The 18206-nt window shown below is 44.7% G+C and overlaps 2 protein-coding genes across 6 annotated transcripts in view; one reads left to right on the top strand and one right to left on the bottom strand.

The window, feature by feature from the left end:
• Nucleotides 1-10368, top strand: part of NDE1 (nudE neurodevelopment protein 1) — a 41454-nt gene extending 31086 nt beyond the window's left edge. For all 5 annotated transcript variants that reach the window (XM_007516534.3, XM_060172913.1, XM_060172915.1 and 2 more), the window contains 5 exons: nucleotides 719-855; nucleotides 2156-2335; nucleotides 5783-5874; nucleotides 7935-8086; nucleotides 8877-10368. In XM_007516534.3, the coding sequence (XP_007516596.1) occupies nucleotides 719-855; nucleotides 2156-2335; nucleotides 5783-5874; nucleotides 7935-8086; nucleotides 8877-8970 (655 nt within the window). In that variant the 3' untranslated portion in view covers nucleotides 8971-10368. The remainder of the gene's footprint in view (nucleotides 1-718; nucleotides 856-2155; nucleotides 2336-5782; nucleotides 5875-7934; nucleotides 8087-8876) is intronic.
• A 1690-nt stretch (nucleotides 10369-12058) lies between these two features.
• MYH11 (myosin heavy chain 11) overlaps nucleotides 12059-18206 on the bottom strand; it is a 109378-nt gene continuing 103230 nt past the window's right edge. Inside the window, exon 40 of the mRNA XM_060174106.1 lies at nucleotides 12059-12803. Within this exon, the coding sequence (XP_060030089.1) occupies nucleotides 12671-12803 (133 nt within the window). The 3' untranslated portion in view covers nucleotides 12059-12670. The remainder of the gene's footprint in view (nucleotides 12804-18206) is intronic.

Below are 18206 nucleotides of genomic sequence, written 5' to 3'. Positions count from 1 at the left end.
GTGAAGAATTTGAGTCGAGAATGCTACCTGCTGCACAGAGACATTCACATTGGTTCAAAAACAATACACAAAGGGGTGGAAGTTTTATGCAAATTCAAGCAAATGAAAAGAATATGGTATCCCATCACTTTCTCCTCCCTAAAAGACCGTTCTGTACACATTGTTGTGCATCTTGATTTTTCATGTAACAGTAGCTCTTGGAAATCTTTTTGAATTAGGACACAGAGCATTCTTTGTCATTTTTTGCTATGTGCATAGTATTCTGTTGTATAACAGAAGAATTTCCCAGCCCCCTGAGGATAATTCTTTGGCGCATGGCCTTTCTTCTCTGTAATAAGAAGTATTACTGTAATGAATATGAACATTATTTATGTAGAAGTATATTTATAGGATATATTCCCAGACATGGAATCAAAGGACAAATGCATATGTAACATACAAGTTCCTATTTCCAGATAGTTTCACAAAGAATAGTCTTCAAACTTTGGATTTCTGCCAATCTAATAACTGAGGGAAAGGTGCATTTCTGAATTATGAGTGAACTTGAGTTCCTGGTTCTGGGTGGTTCAAGGCCTTGACTAGGTCTGCATAGTCTAGAAAGTGCCAGTGTTGAGGCTTATACCACATTTCCAGTCCTCCTGGTCTCCCAGGCCTGTGGTTAGCAGACAGATGCCACCATTCACTTGGTCACATGACAGCCCCTGTGTCTCTCTCTCAGGGCCACAATCATGTCTTTAGAAGACTTCGAGCAACGTTTGAATCAAGCCATTGAAAGAAATGCATTTCTGGAGAGTGAACTGGATGAGAAGGAGAACCTCCTGGAATCTGTTCAGCGACTAAAGGATGAGGCCAGAGGTCAGGCGACCTTGTTATTTCTAAATGCTCATCAGTATTGAAATGATTACAGAATTTTTGTAGACTTATGAACTAATTGTAAAGATATAAGAATAAGGTATGGCTATCAGTGTAATTGTAGATTTGGGATGTGTTCTTGAAAGGGGAAATACATTATAGTAAATTCATATTTCTGTTTGTATTTCATTAAAAATTACTCTCTGTTCAGCAAGATAGCTTACTTAATTTGCCATGCATTGGACCCAAATTTGACCCCCTGGTACAACCAAGACATACGAGTACTAAGGGAAGCTTCAGTGGGTGGTATGCTCACTCGCTCTTTTTCTCCCTCCAGCTCTCTCTCTCCCTCTGCCTCTGTCTCTTTATATCTTTAAAAAACAAAACAAAACAAACAAACAAAAAAAAAAACCTGACGTAGGGTTTCAGGGATAGCACCAGCAGTAGCAACTCAGACTTTCATGCCTGAGACACCAGAAGTCCAAAGAGCAATCCCCTGATTTATCATAAGCCAGAGCTAAGCAGTGCTGTGGCCCCTCTCGGTAAGTAAAAAAAAATAAAAGAGAGTTAAAAGTTGGACCAGGATATTAAAGTCCTAGTGATAACAAAACAAAAGCATTGTTCTCATGCTTTATAGATGTTCCTATAATTGATGTTCAGTGAATAGAAAAAGGATTGAAAAGTCATCTCACACATTATAGTAATTGAGTGAAGAGGGCCACTGGAGGTAGCTTGGAAGAGTATATATAATATTTATTTACTTACTTTCCCTTTTGTTGCCCTTGTTGATTTTTATGCTTGTTGTAGTTGTTGTTATTGATGTCATTGTTGTTGGATAAGACAGAAGGGGGAGAGAAAGATAGACACCTGCAGACCTGCTTCACTGCTTGTGAAGGGACCCCCCCTTGCAGGTGGGGAGCTGGAGGCTTGAACCGGGATCCTTACGCCGGTCCTTGCACTTCGTGCCACATGCGCTTATCCCACTACACTATCACCCAACTCCTGGGAGAATATATTTTTGTTTAGGATTCAATATGTTCTGTTGCTTTGAAATTATTTTAAGACAAAAGATGTATCACTGCCATAGTTGTTTTCGTTTTTAAATCCCTAAACTTTTTTTTGTTTTTCACTCACAAGAAAATTATGTGATTTGGCCAGCCTGCTAGGTCTGTGGTTTCACGTCATCAGGGTGCCCACCTGGAGTTTTCCACCCTCATAATCCTTTTCCTTGACTTGCACCTACCGTTGACCTTCCCCCATCACCCAAAGCAAGGACTTACTCCAACTCTTTCTCCTGGCCTAGACTTGCGACAGGAATTGGCTGTGCAGCAAAAGCAGGAGAAGCCCAGGACCCCCATACCCAGCACGGGGGAGGCTGAAAGGACAGACACTGCTGTTCAGGCCACTAGCTCCATGCCATCCACACCCATAGCTCACCGAGGACCCGGCTCAAGTTTAAACACGCCAGGGACATTCAGGCGTGGTAAGGGGGATGGGAATTGGGAGGACTTTTGTGGGTGAGAACCCAGGGTGGGTGTTGGGGGACAAAGAAACAGGACTGTGATGTATAGCAGGGGGAAAGTGGGATGTTCTAGGGCCAGAGCATTGAGGACCATAACAGGAGCCACTGGGTGTGAGATGACAGGGAGTAGTGGGGTCTCTGGATATGTCACAAATGGAAGCCTGACTAGAGAGTGCAGCTACTACTCTACTCCAATACAGGGATGTGGACCCAGTATTAGTAACCTTTCCTTTTCTCCACCAGAAGCCACAGATCTCCTTTTTAAACATGAAAACTCCCAAATTTATGATTCCAATAATGAAATAAAAAAGTTTAGAAAGCATTTACTGTGACCAGGGAAGGTGGCTTAGCAGGCAGAATGCATGTCTTATATGCTTGAGCCTCCACATTTGATCCCCAAAACCACATATGATGGGGTGGTGCTCTAGTCTCTTAGAAAATTATTTAACTGGCCCACCATATGCTTAGAACAGTTTGTTCTACCCAGTATAATCTGTGCTGTGTGCTTAAAAACCTGGAAATCCAATTCTTGTGCCACCTCCTCTACTGGATAAATTGTAAAGCTTGGATTGGGCCAAATAATATTAATAGGTTTTTATAGAGTGCACGTGCACATGTGTGTGTAAAGAACCTCACTGAGTTTTTATTATGGGCCCAAGATGCAAGTTAGGCTAGTATTGTTCTATTTTCTTGATGAGGAGATTGAGGCTCTGAGATAGAAACTGTCCTGAAGTCATTTAGCTCCTGAGCAGAGAGCTCTGGGGTTCAAACCACTCTGGGACTCTACCTTACCCCCCACTGCAGCTCCTAGGATGAGGAGACTGGTGAGAGTTCTAGCACCAGTGCAGAGCATCATCTTCCACTCTTTTCTATGCAATGGATTCAGTTGGGGATCTGACTAAAATGCACAACAGAATCAGTGTGTGTGTGTGTGTGTGTGTGTGTGGCGGGGGGAGCACTTGAGTTTCTTTCTAGTGAAAGAGATAAGAACAAGTACCAGAGCATCTCTCTGGCACTCACAATACTGGGAATCAGACCCAGGACCTAGTGCTTATAAGTCTAGCAGTTTAGCCAGTATGCCACCTTTCTGGGCAATGGGACTTAGATTTCTTCCTTTTTTTAAAAGCTTTTTTTGTATGTATTTATTTATTTTATTTATTTTTCTCTTTTGTTCCCCCTTTTTATTGTTGTAGTTATTATTGTTGTTGTTATTGATGTTGTTGTTGGATAGGACAGAGAGAAATGGAGAGAGGAGGGGAAGGCAGAGGGGGAGAGAAAGATAAACACCTGCAGACCTGCTTCACCGCTTATGAAGTGATTCCCCTGCAGGTGGGGAGCCAGGGGCTTGAACCAGGATCCTTATGGGGACTTAGATTTCTAATGGGCATCAGAAAGACACTGATCCAAAGGGTTTTTTGGTTGGTTTGTTTTTGGTTTTTTATTTTTACCACAGCACTGCTCAGTTCTTGCTTGTGTTGGTGCTGCAGAAACTGGGCCTTCCAAGTCTCTGACATGAAAGTCTGTTGCATAAACCTCTGTGCTGTCTCCCTAGCTACTGTTACTTTTTTTTCTTTATCATTTTTTAAAAAGATTTATTTAAGGCTGGGCAGTAGCACAGCTGATTAAGCGCATGTGCCATAGAATGCACAGATCAGCACCCTATCTGCAACAGGCTTGCTTCACAAGCAATGAAGCAAGTCTGCAGGTGTTTATCATTCTCTCCCCCTCTCTGCCTTCCCCTCCTCTCTAGAATTCTCTCTGTCCTATCCAAAATAATAATAATGACATAATAACAATAATGGCAACAACAAAAAACAAAACTGGAAAAAGATGGCCTCTAGGAGCAGTGGATTTGCAGTGCAGGCACTGAGCCCCAGCAGTAATCCTGGAGGCAGAAAAGAGAGAGATATTCAGAAGAAAGAGTGAGAGAGAATCAGAATATCACTCTGGCATGTCTTGCTGGGGACTGAACTCAGGACTTCCTGCTTGAGGTTCATCACTTTATCCTTTGCATCTCCTACCAGTCTGCATTAAGATTCAGTTTATTTTCACCACAGCACTGCTAAGCTCCACTTTATGGTGGTGCTGGGGATTGAACCAAGGATCTTTGGTGGTATGCAAGTATTTTTGCATAACCACTGTGCTGTAACCTCACTCCTAAGATTGAATTTTCTGACAGACCAGAGCACTGCCTAGCTCTTGCATATGTGGTGCCAAGTATTGAAGCTGGGCCCTTATGGATGCAACCCTTTGCTCTACTATTGAGCCACCTCCCTGCTTCTAACCAGAAGTTGAGTCTCCTTGCTTTTATGGGGACTAAGGTCAGAGGGATCAAACCCAGAGTCACATAAGCATAAGGCATTTGGTCTACTACTGTTCACATCTTGGGCCCCCATGGTCCTTCTTTGAAAGCAAGTCTCTGGAATAGAATTTTTACACATGTTAATGCAATAGGACTTGTCCTGATGTTACTTCAAAAGATTAATAGTGACCCAGATGGTGGTGCAGTGCATAAAATGTTGGACTCTCAGAGATGAAGTACTGAGTTCATTCCCCAGCATCACATGCACCAGAGTGCTGCCCTGGCTCTTTCTTCTGTCTTTTTCATTAATAAAAAAAGATTTTTTTCTTCCATAAAAGGTATTGCTGGGTCTCAGTGTCTGTATAATGACCCCACTGCTGCCAATTGCCATTTATTTATTTATTTTTTGCCTCCAGGGTTATTGTTGGGGCTCGGTGCCTGCACTAAAAATCTACTGCTCCTGGAGGCCATTTTTTCCCTTTTGTTGTTTGTTGTTGTTATTGCTGTCGTCATTGTTGGATAGGACAGAGAGAAAGGGAGAGAGGAGGGGAAGATAGGGAGAGAAAGATAGACACCTGCAGACCTGCTTCATTGCTTGTGAAGCGACCCCCCTGCAGGTGGGGATCCGGGGGCTCGTACCGGGATCCTTATACCCGTCCTTGCGCTTTGTGCCATGTGCACTTAACCAGCTCCACTACTGCCTAGCGGCCCCGTTATTTCTTTTTCTTATAGAGACAGGAGAAATAAGGAGAGAGGGGTATAGAAAGACATCTCCAGCATTGCTTCACTGCTTATGAAACTTCCCCCACCCCACTCCCCCACAAGTGAGAACCAAATGCTTGAAAGTGGTAATATGTGCATTCTACTGGGTGTTTCTCCACCTGGTTCCATAAATAAGTCTTTTTTAAAAATAAATAATAATAGTATATAACGCAGTCATTGTAGGACTTGAACAATTGGCGATCAGATCTTTGGTGTGCTAGGTAGTTAACCATTGAATGGAAGAGGGTAGCATGCTGAATCTAAGGGGAGATAGGTAATTGTATCCCAGTCTCCCCTGCAGCAAGGACTGAGTCATGTTACCAACACCTGCCTTTGACACCCAGGTGCGGAGGACAGCACGAGTGGGACTCCACTCACACCTGCGGCTCGGATCTCAGCCCTGAACATCGTGGGAGACCTGCTGCGCAAAGTAGGGGTAAGGCTTCCTGCCTGTCTTTCAGTATGCTCATGAGGTGGCTTCCTGGTTCTGCCCTCTTTAGCAGAGACGTCACAGGCTTTAGGCCTCATGCTGAAGTACCTGACCTTCAGGATGACGTAGCCTTGTGATCAGTAAAGACTCAGAGCTCTGAACTCATCCTTCTCTTCCCAGCCTCTTTCCCCTTTTTGTTTTCCTTGCCAATTTGGGGGAGTCAGATGGTGTCTTGGATTTTGAGGAACATTTGGAAATTATGTTCTTTCTCTTATTTATTTAATGTACCAGAGATCAAATTCAAGATCTCAAGCATACTGAGATTATACTGTTACTGAGCTATATCCCCAGCCCGGTTATTACTTTTGCTTTTTTAATGAGTGAGATAGTACAAAACACTGTCCCAACATCCATGGAGCTCTTGTTTTGTCTTAGTTGTTCTCTCATGTGGCACCAGGGTCCAAACCAGGGCCTCATGCATGCAAGGCAAGTGTTCCTGCTGTTGAGCCAATATTCTTCCTCCTCATTTATTTCTCAGGGAGTTAAAGAGGAAATCCTAAAAGTACAGCAAAGAACTTAACCTTAAAGATTTCATATTAATTACAGAGAAGTAGTCTTTTGTGTTTAAGAGATAATGTAAGATAACCAGAGAAGGTTGTGCAGGTGGTAAAGTGTCTGACGTATGAGCATGAGACCCCAAATTTGGTTCCAGCATCCCATGTGCCAAAGTGAGGCTCTGGTTCTCTCTCATCCATTAATAAATTTGGGGGGGTGTGGAGGGAGAAGAAGATCAGCAAAATAACTTACTTGGGTAGTGACTGTTTTGTCAGGTGTGCAAACTAGGTTCAGGCCTAGACCCCATAGCACTGGAGGAAGCTTTAGTGCTATCATGTATCTGTGTCTGTCTCATGTGTGCACATGTGCATATTAACCCAGAGTGGTGAAGCTATAGTGATGACAAAAAAAAAGAAAGAAAAACCAACCTACCATTGGTATTCTTTATAATTATTTTTTTTTGCTTGTTTATTTCTTAAAATGATGCCTGAATGGCCACGTAGTTTATTTTCATGATAGGCTAGAGTATTGCTCAAATCTGGCATAATGTTTGATTAGGGTTTGGACCTGCAGCTTCTAAGTCCTCAGGCATTTAAATATGGTGCATTATTTTCCCAACCCTAGACAAGTAATTCGAATCTTGCCAGTGTGGCATTACTCAAAACTGGAATTTCATAGAAGCATGCAATCCATGTCTTATTTATACTCTTGACTTATCATCTATTTGTTTTCTATTAAAATGAGCAGGTCTCTTTTTTAGTTGATAGAAATTAATGGTTAACAGTAAATACAGTTATTGGTACATGTATAAAATATCTTAGTTTTCTTTTTATTTATTTATTTAAGAAAGGAGACATTAATAAAACCGTAGGATAGGAGGGATACAACTCCACACAGTTCCCACCACCCGATCTCCATATCCCATCCCCTCCCCTGATAGCTTTCCCATTCTCTATCCCTCTGGGAGTATGGACCCAGGGTTGTTGTGGGTTGCAGAAGGTGGAAGGTCTGGCTTCTATAATTGCTTCCCTGCTGAACAATATCTTAGTTTTCTACAAAACATTCTCACACCCAGCCTAGGTCTCCCTCCAATATCTTGCACCATTGCAGGACTCTGTTTTAATATTGAGCACATAGTCTAGAGAACCTTGGGATGATCTTGGTTTCCACAGGGTTCTGTGACCAACAGGTGAAGTCCTCATCCAAACTTCCTGCCACTATGTGTATGTTTCATAAGGTAAGCACAAGAGTATGTGATTCCAAAAGTGGATTTTGTATTTCCTGTAGACAGAATCAGATAATAGTTGGGAGAGTGCTTTTTCAGGAAACTCCTGAGTATTTTAGGTTGGTTGTTCTAAGACTTGGATGCTCCTAGATGAGGCCTTACTTTGGAATCCAGCACACAGCACAATCGAGCACCATTGTATTAAGCTTCCTGTCTGCAGACAGGCTTCAGTGAGTGAGGAGAATCTTCCCTTCCACTTGAAATACAGAAGCCTGTTTTTCTCCAGGCATTGGAGTCCAAGCTTGCATCCTGCCGGAACTTCGTGTATGATCAGTCTCCAAACCGAACCAGTGGCCCAGCTTCCGGGCGAGGGAGCAAGAACAGAGATGGTAGTGACAGGCGGTCCAACAGCACCAATGTGACTCTGGGTGACAAAGGGTCAGTACCTTCTGTTGTTCACGTTCAGTGTTGTTTGGGAGAAGCTGTCTCCTCCCAAAGGAGCCTCTAGCCCCCCCACCAACAATCATTGCTTAAAATCTGCCTGACTACCAGTGAGCCTTATTTAACTTTTACCCCTGCAGATGGGTAGTGTCTTCTGCCTTGCACAATTGGCCCAGGAGAAGGGCTATGTTTATTGTTTGATTCTCCAGCCCCAGCTTCTGGTCGTAATATGGGACATCCTATATAAATTGCTTGTTTGAAACCTGAACTTCAAACACTGCTAGAATTCCTAGAAGAGGATTAAAACAAACTCTTTAGAACCTTCAGGAAATTGGCTCTGAATTTCAACCAGGCTTTATTGATTGGAAAACCCTGATCTAACCTCTTAATGTCTAACAGCTTTGTGTATGTCCTTACTGGAAGGCTATCAGCAAACTTTTGCTTTTCTTAAAAGGTGCCACCATGTTCCCAGACCCCAGGCTACATAAGTTTGACAGGTCTGTGGCACAAAAAATGAAGACTCATTTTCCCTAGCATGCACAAAACTTTCAAACCATTAGCAGTGGCTTTTTTTAGGGGCTCTTCTATGTTGGGGCTTTTTGTGCAGCCTGGATTTTACAGAAGCTTAGATAGCCAGTGTCCTTTTCTTCATTTCACAGGAGAGAACAGTGAGACTCAGCTCCAGACCCTTGAGTTTACTTCTGTGACCTTGGGATTCCCCCTATCCCCAGTGCTAGCCAGCTCCACAGCTGTAATGTCTGCTTACTCTGGTTTGCTCTGTCTGAAGGTTGGGAAAACGCCTGGAATTTGGAAAAACGCCTTCAAATGTTTCCTCACCTTCACTGCCACCAGCCCAGGGTGTAGTCAAGATGTTGCTTTAGGAAATCCTCGGAAGCCGAAGCCTCCACTTGTCTGTTCAGGAGATGCTACTTTCTTCCCCTCCTTGAGCTAGGTCTTTGTTCTTTGAAAATAGTTGGATAAATCTGAGCATTTCAGTCACATGAGCCAGTGGCTGAGGACACCACTGCCTGTGGTGTCCTCATGACTGTTCCTGAAATCTCTTCCAATCCCTAACTTCCTTGTCAGTGTGTTGCAAGTGGATGGGGACAAACTGACCTTCTGGAAAGGGCTGTAAGGTGGTTGCCAGAGCCGCTCCATCTCTTTGACTTGAACCAAGTCTGCATTGGTCTTGAGAGGTGTTTTTAATGCCCAGAGAAGCCATCACAGTGGGATCTGAACTCAACCCTCCTCAGCTGGAGCTTCCTTCCAGAGCAAACTACCCCATGCACTGTGACATAGAAAGTCATGTCTAGGAGCGGCGAACGTTACAGACTTGTGCCTTTTCTTAAACTGTGGTGTAGTGTACCTTTTTTTTTTAAATTCCTCCTACATGCCAGGGAATCAGCCCAGGGTCTCACATATGCCACTGAGCTAATTTTTACACAAGAGAAGAGAGACACCGAAGCACTGCTCCACTATCTGTGGAACTCTTCCCTCTCCCATTCACCCTACCCCTCAGCTGTCCATGGTGTTCCTATGTGGTGTCTGGATTGAATCCAGGGTCTCATGCATAGTAAGGTATATGTTTTACTTGCTAAGTTCTCTCTCAGGGCCCCTCTGAGCCTTTTTTGTCTGTCTTTCATTGAGACATTTTAGAGAAGTGCTTGAATTTGAGCCCATTTTACATTGAAAGAGTCAGAGAACGACTAGTGTCTTCTTTAGATTGATCTGACTGTTGTCCTAAAAGCCCCTTGCCCTGGGATTATGGGTGGTCTCCACTTCAGGACTCTTAGAAACACTGAGGTGCAGTAGCTTTGGAATGCCACCCCCAAGAATAGGCCTGTGTACAAAGCCATAATGGTGTCATCTGGGTGCCCTTCAAATAATATTAAGCCCCCAGTGTGTTGTTGGGAGCCTCCCTCCTTTGGAGAAAGGCACACAGGATCCCTAGCACTGATGGTGCCTGTGCTCAGCCCTACAGTGAACCTGTTGTCTGATACTCCCAGACACATGAAATGAACACTAATTCAGGAGCACATGTTCAGCCTCTTAGCCTCCCCTGTGCCACTAAGTTATTTTTCTGAAAAAAAAAAAAAAAAAAAAAAAAGCAGACATATATCCTCAAGTTAAATACAACTTTCCAAGAACTACCAGCATTCAGCAGAAAATTAAACTTCAGCTCCCAGGTTCATGACCATGGAACATCCTAACCCATTATCAGTGAAAAATGTGGTTTTTTTTATTTTAAGAACAATAAAATCAAGAGATATCAACATTCAGCTGGCTTGTTGTGTCATCAGTGCATGCTGTTTCATATTTGTGCTTCTCTGTTTGCTCACATGGTCATGGGATGCTTGCTTGTTTGTTCAAAAAAAATTTTTAACCAAGTAACCAGAAAAATGTCTGCTTTACAAAACTTCAAGTCTGCCTTTTAGAACTGTCTCTGGGACATATGCATGTATTGTGTGAGATATAACAGCATTTGGTCATTCAGGTGAGTGCTGAATTTTTTTCTTATTTTTCTCTCAAATCTGTTTTATGCCATCAAGTCAGCATATGGTATTGTTTGTGTTCAACAGAAACTTTGTGAGGGGTATCTGTTTAAAGTAATGGGATTGGAGGAGGAAAGTGTCCATAATGCTTCTGTATGACCTCTACGTGCATAGAATGGCTTGTAGATTTTTAAAAAAAATATTTATTTATTTCCTTTTTGTTGCCCTTGTTGTTTTATTGTTGTAGTTATTATTGCTGTTATTGATGTCGTCATTGTTGGAGAGGACAGAGAGAAATGGAGAGAAGAGGGGAAGACGGGGAGAGAAAGATAGACACCTGCAGACCTGCTTCACCACATGTGAAGCGACTCCCCTGCAGGTGGGGAGCTGGGGGCTCGAACCGGGATCCTTACACAGGTCCTTGTGCTTTGCGCCACCTATGCTTAACCCACTGTGCTACCGCCCAACCCCAGGTTATAGATTTTTAAAGGGTTGTTTTTTGTTTGTTTATTTTTTAATTGAATATACAACAGAGAACATATGTAGCCTGCAAATTCTAAAAACTGTACCCTACCCTTTTCAGGAAAAATTCACTCACCCATGCTGAGTGCTTTGTGCTTTGACTTAAACATTCAGGGAAATCTTGTATTCTTCACATTATATACATTTGTGTCTTATTTATTTTGAACTTATTTTAAACTCAGCTCTGGCTAATGGTGGTGCTGAAGATGCACTTGCTTTTTCTTAAAAGATTTATTTACTAGCAAATGATTCAGAAAAACTGGAAAAATACTCACCTGGATAGTGTGTCTGCTGTATCATGTCTGTGACCCAGATTTGAAGCCAGCCCCCACTGCACTGAGGGAAGCCTCAGTGCTATAGTATCTTTCCCTCTCTCTGTCTCTGAAAAAGTGGCAGTGCAACCCCAGTGATAAAAAAAAGATATATATCTAGGGACTGAGTGGTGGCACACCTGGTTGAGCACACGTTACAGTGCTCAAGGACCCAGGTTCGAGCCCCCAGTCCCCACCTGCAGAAGGAAAGCTTTGCAAATGGCGAAGCAGGGCTGCAGATGTCTCTTTCTCTTTCCCTTTCTACCTCCCTTATCCTCTCGATTTCTGGCTGTCTCTATCCAATAAAGAAAATAGTAAAATCCAGAGCACCACTCTGACTTTCATGGTACCAAGGAATCAAACAGCTCTGTCACTGTGTTACTGTACCCTCGGGCCTTGGCTTTTGATTGATAAGGATGGTTACTCCAGTTGTCTGCTTCCTGGTTAGAGATACTCCCACACAGACTCCCTTAGCATCTATGTTTTGTTTTGTTTATTGCTGGCTGTGGGATCTTGGACATTTCATGTCATATCACATCCTCACTTATGAAACAGTAACTTTGACTTCACAGGTTGTCATGAGGAATAAAGAAAGAACACCCCCCCTTCCTCTCTATTGAAAACAAAAGACAAAACCAACTATATTCTAGTGACTTATAGCCTTTTATTAGTGAAGGTGTCCTCATGTACATTCGGGGTGCATATAAAATGGTGTAACATTCCTGCTCTGATTTTGGAGCAGTGTCTCCTTTTCATTCATGTGACTAGGGAAGGCACTTGGTCCAGGTGAGCTGTGTGCATCTGAGGTGTGGTAACCGGGAAGGGACAGATTTCTCAAGCCAGGACCTGCTTGGAAAGTTGGAAGAGGATGCAGGTCAGGGAGGGATGGAGGGGAGTAGGGTGCAGTGGCCCCCATTTTGGTGATCTTCTCCCCCATTGCTGTAAACTAAATTGTCAGTGATTGGTCACCCTTGGTTCTCTCTTCCTAATAACTCAAACCCAGGGCCAGTTCATTGACTAAGGAAGAGGCTGGTGTGTCTGTGTGTCTTGTTGGGTGTCTCTCAGTTAGCACATCCTTCAAAGCTCAGACGGATGCCATGGCCACAGGGCAGAGATCTTTATGTTCACGGTGAGGGGTCGCGGTGAGGTTTGCAAGTTGAAGTTGGATTCAGACAGTGCTGAGTCAATACCACTATGTCGGTTTGGGGATGGGGGTGAGGGTTTTTTTTTCCTGGTACAGTGCCAAATGGTCAAGTTCATTCACTGGCCTTGGTGCCATTGAAGTCTCCGTCTCGGGTGTCCATGTCCTCATCAGAACCGTCTGCATTCTCAATGACTCTACGTCCCCCGGACCTTCTAGAGGGAATCAGAGAGGTTTCGTTTCCACGCCTGTGGGTGTTAAGAAAAACATCTGCTTGAGTAAAGAAGCCCCTTGGGGGGTTGGAAGAGATTTTTCAGAAAGGACAAAAGAACCAGTCACAAATGAATGATATGCTAGAATTCAGTTTAAACCCGGCCAGTCCTGCAAGCCTCAAGTAGTTACAGTGAGTCAGCTGGCAGGGTCAGGGAGTGGGCTTTTCAAAGCGAAGTGTGCTTCTTAAAAAAAGAAAAGGCATTGCTTGGTCATCTGATATGGAGTCTGGTTTGCTGTAGTCTTTCACTTAGAAAAGGACAAAGCTGTGTGTGTGTGTGTTCCTGTCCCCCACAGCTTTATTCATAGCTAGTGGGACATGTTGGAAGGCAAACATATTCTTATTTCTGTACCTCCTTGCCTTTAAGAAAACAGGGACACATGTAGATTTTTCTGTTGGAAGAAGGTAGAGATTGGGATGAGGGGCAACCTTGACAGAGGAAGAGGTTCTGCTTCAGTGCCAGAAGGATGATTGCTGGTTAGAGTGACAGCTCTCACAGTGAGCTGTGTCTCCAGGACAGGTGTTGTGCGTGGCACATAGTAAATGCTCAATCTGTGCTAGAAAAATAAGATCTGCTAACAATGTTCTTCAACTCTAGCTGGTTGGATACCCCCTTTTCTCTGCCCTTACAGCTTCCATCTCCTTTCTCTGTTGAAGCCAAGTTGCCACCAGGCTCTGTCCTGGGCACATAGTGAGGCTCAGCATGGGTGGTTGAGCCAGCAGGCAGAGGAAACATCAGCCCCACCTGCATTGAACCTGCCCTGTTTGCAAGAAATGTTTGACCACAAAGTAACTTTGACCATCCTTGTCTGATCTGGATCTGAGAACAAGTCTTAAATCACTTCTGAATGTCGAAAAAGGAAGCAGACTCTAACAAAAACTACCTGCTCACCATACAAAGGCTGGGTGGAAAAGCAAGTTTTCACATCTTTAATCATAGTTTTCACATCTTTAATCATAAGGAACAACTCAGGTAAGATGGGGGCATAAGCAAAGCCTAGAGATTACTGATCATGAGCAAGGGGGAGGGAACCCTAGCTTGAACCTTTTAGGGGTACAGAGGCAGGGCTGGTAAAACTCATCTGAGCTGAGGCCAGTACCTCATGGGATATAGAGTAAATACTTAAAAGTTGTCACTGGCCTAAAGATCTCTTAGTGATACCTATCCACCCCTCTCTAAATGTACCCTTTGAAAGTCATTGCTTCCTTAGTATGTGTTTCCCAAGAAACTGGGTGAAGGGTCCCACAGGGCAGGGTGGAAGGAAGCAGCAACAGTGTTTGCTGTGTGGCCTTCTAGCTCTACAGGTGGTGTTCCACTTCTCCCCCTCCAGGTTCATAGTTCAGTGACTGGGAAAGAGTATTTAAACTACACCAAAGCTCTGACCATGCTTTCTGCCTCATAGAAGAGGATTCCGACTACCGAGAAGAGCTTGAGAAATGAACTCCCTCGGGTCACCTGCTTAAGTATCACTCCTGCCTCAGGGTCTGATCCAGCTCAGGTTCTGTTCTTACAGGAGTTGCTTTGAAACTGTAGACAAAATGTGCCTGACTATATGTCTGTTACAGGTTGTCTTACAGGGTCTGACTGGACAGTTTGGTTTCTGTGCCTTGACTTGAACTTATCCCAGGCACCCCTGAAACATCATGAATCAGTACCAGAGTGCGAGCACCTACTGCTTTCAAAAGCCTGGGTTTTCCACTCACAGGTAGGCCCTGTGCTCCATCCAGACCTCACACTTGGTGGATTCTAGGATGCCCAAGGCCTGGCAGGAACACCGCTGAAAGCAGTGCTCCTGCCAACACCTTGTCCCACTTTAAGAGTTTGAGTAGCAACAGCAAAGCTGAGATTCTCCAAAAGAGAAAGATGGACATGGGCCAGGGCTTGGTTGATCTCTCATGGAAGAAAGAGAAGAAACCAGACCCCCAGCTGCTGAACTTCATGGATGGGAAAAGGCAGAAGTGTCCCTGCACAGCAGAGGTGTCAATTATCCCAGCAAGGGCTGCATGCACTTCTTCCACCTCAGGCATCCTGTCCCCAGACTGAGTGCCTGTGAGGTCCCCGGTGAGGGCTCTGTGCCAGCAAGCGTACCCCCACACCCTCATGCTCTGACCGTTAGCAGCTAGGCCTGGTGGAGTTGCACATTGCTCAGCACTTATAAGACCAGGGGATGCAAGCAGGCTTCTTCTGTAGACATGCTTGTGAAAACCACCCATAGAGGACAGGTGGCTGGGACATGAGGTAACCAGGAGCCTGGTGCTCTGTTCAGCCTGATTTGACCCAGGCCAGCCAGCTCAAGCCATTGTAATATTGTTGTATCCCTTTTGGGGAGCATGTCTTATCCAAATGAGAGAGAACAGCACAGCACAGCATCCTAATGGTGTGAGAGAGACCCTCTTACAAAAGTAAGACTGATGCAGGGACAGGGGAGGTAGCTCAGTGGTAGAGCGCATGCTTTATCTGGATGAAACTCCAGGTTCAGTCCCTGGCACTCTCCCCAGCCTCCCAGGAAAAACCCATCCAAGTGACATAACAGCCCCTAAAACCTCACCAACACACAGTGATGAGGGCATATTTGGTGTCATGTTAGATGCCAAAGCAGAAGAAGGGAAGGAAACTGGGTCAAGAGAAGTGGTCATCTTTGGTTGACCTTGGTTTTGATGAAAGATGGTTTTGACCTATGTTATCCAAGACTTCCAGTTTTGCAGAAATCTCATAGAAATGTGCAAGGGCCAAAAAAAGAGAAGGGGCAGGGAGAGGTGGGGGAGGGCGCAATGGGCAGAAAGAAATGGAAACTGAGTGTCACACAGTGGAGGAGTCGCGAGGCTGAAGGCATGATACCTGGTGAGTCATTGCGGAGTTTCCTGGGGGAGGGGGCCTCTGAAACAGAGAGAGAGAGAGTCCCTGATGGTTACAGTTGGCAAACAGAAGGGAGCCACTAAAGTGTGCAGTTAATCATTGGAGGCACTTGCTTCAATTAAAGGAACCTTTTTTATTTTATTTATTTATTTTTTTTTAAATTTAATACTTTTCCTTTTTGTTGCCCTTTTTATTGTTGTTGTAGTTATTGTTGTTGATGTCATCGTTGTTGGATAGGACAGAGAGACATGGAGAGAGGAGGGGATGACAGGGGGAGAGAGATAGACACCTGCAGACCTGCTTTACCGCCTGTGAAGTGACTCCCCCTGCAGGTGGGGAGCTGGGGGCTCGAACCGGGATCCTTACACTTCGCGCCACGTGCGTTTAACCCACTGCGCCTGACTCCCAAAGGAACCTGGGAGCTGGGGGCTCGAACCAGGATCCTTACACTTCGCGCCACGTGCATTTAACCCGCTGCGCCTGACTCCCAAAGGAACCTTTAAATTGACACTGGGGGAAGCTACTGGAATTAGGAGCACTTAGAGAGGCTGCAGCACAGGAAACACCTCTAGCAAGTAGGTAGAGGTGGGTGCCAGTGGTCAGTGGAGGTTGTACTGGCCAGACTAGGGCATGTTAGTGGGGATGTTGACTAGTTCGTAAAACTTTGTGTTGCTGCATTCTCACAATGTGATTTCTATACTCTGGGTTAACCTATTCATTCAGATGTGTGTGTTTATAGAGAGAAACTAGAAGAGACATCTCAGTACCAGAGCTGCTTCTGGTGTCATAACACCTATGTGGTTTCAGGGTTTGAATCCAGGCCTTGAACATGGCAAGGCAGGTGACCTGCCCTATTCTAGGAGCTCACTCTGGCCCAACTTCTCTCATTTTACTTCAAATAGGACTGTGAGACACCATAGCACAGGAGCTACACCGTGTGACACCTTATTTGGGGCTTGAACCTGGGCCTTACATTCCTGGCATCGCAGGCAGCCTGCTTGCTGAACTATTTCTCCAGCCCTGTTTTTTTTGGGGGGCAGGGGCAAACTTCTGCCATTAAATATATGGGCTGTAGACCAGTGAAAGAAATAGTTCACTTGGATGGTGCACTGCTTTGCCAGGTGCTCCGTTCAGTCCTGGCCCCTACTGCATTGAAAGAAGATTCAGTGCTCCAGTCTTTCATTCTCTTTCTGCATCTAGTTTAAAAAAAATTTTTTTTAAATATTTATTCCCTTTTGACCACCTTATTTTATTGTTGTAGTTATTATTGTTGCCGTCGTTGGATAGAGAGGAGAGGGAGAGAAAGATAATAGATACCTGCTTCACTGTTTGTGAAGCGACTCCCCTGCAGAGCTGGGGGCTCAAACCAGGACCCTTATACACCGATCCTTATTATGTCAGTCCTTGCACCACATGCACTTAACCCACTGTGCTACTGCCCGACTTCCTAAAATATTTTTCTAATGTGAGTTGCAGGGGCTGGGAAGTAGCTTACCTACTAGAGTGCACTTTACCATGTGCTAGGACCCAGGGTTGAGCCCTGCAGAGGGGAACTTCATGAGCAATGGAGTAGTGTCTCTCCACCTCTCTCTCTCAAAAGCAAAATGTCATTGGGGACATAAGAGTACAGGTGGCATCCTTCCCTGCTGAAGATCTGTTCAAGAGAGTAAAGGAATCAGAGTAGGCTGCGTAAGTTGCTGAAGATCTGTTCAAGAGGTAAAGGAATCAGAGTAGGCTGCCAAAAGTCCAGGTAGGCCAGAACCTGAGAAATCCTGAGCAAAGCAGCTGCAGCCACAGCTCACCTTGTTTCTGTCCCCGTGGTGTTCATTACTCCTGCGCCTCTAGCAGATAGGGAGACATGGCTGCCATATGAGATATGATCAGGGTTGTGGTCAGTGGGAGTGCTCTGGCCATGTCCTAAGGGGTATAGGCAATCGTGAAGCTTGGGGAGGCAGAGAGGCAGCTGCTGAGCTTGCTAGGCTCACTCAAAGCCCCAGGTTTTGTGCATCTGGAAGATTCCAAAGCAGGAAAGGCCTGGCCCATCCTTGGCTATGTTACATGATTGCTTCTGTCAGCACAGTATGGGTCAGGTGTCTGGTAGGACCCCCAGCGTTGTTCAGTGATAAGACAGTATGGACATCGGGGGTAGTAGGAGAGGCGCCAAGTGGCTGTTTCCCCACCACCCTCCCAGCCCAGGAGGGGATGGTGCTGCCACCAGTAGAGCCAGTCCAGGATGCCTCTGTGGTGATACCAGCTCTCCTGTATCTGAGTGACAAGGGCTGAGTTCCATTCTATCTGGGGGCTCAGAAGCCCCTCTTCTATCTCTGTCCTGGTCTTGCCTTGGGTAATTGCTCCCAGAAAGGAAGTGACTTCTCAGCTCTTTCTGACTGGTCCATCTGGTGCTTCTCTTACTCCCCTTGTTAACTGAGAAGCAGGTGTGTGTTTAGTCATTGATTTGTAATCACAACAGCTAGGATATATTATTGCATTTTCAATGTTTAATAATTAAGTCATAACCTGTTG

Source organism: Erinaceus europaeus, chromosome 15 (genome assembly GCF_950295315.1).
Source record: "Erinaceus europaeus chromosome 15, mEriEur2.1, whole genome shotgun sequence".
NCBI lineage: Eukaryota > Metazoa > Chordata > Mammalia > Eulipotyphla > Erinaceidae > Erinaceus > Erinaceus europaeus.
This window is presented reverse-complemented; position numbering and strand designations above follow the sequence as displayed.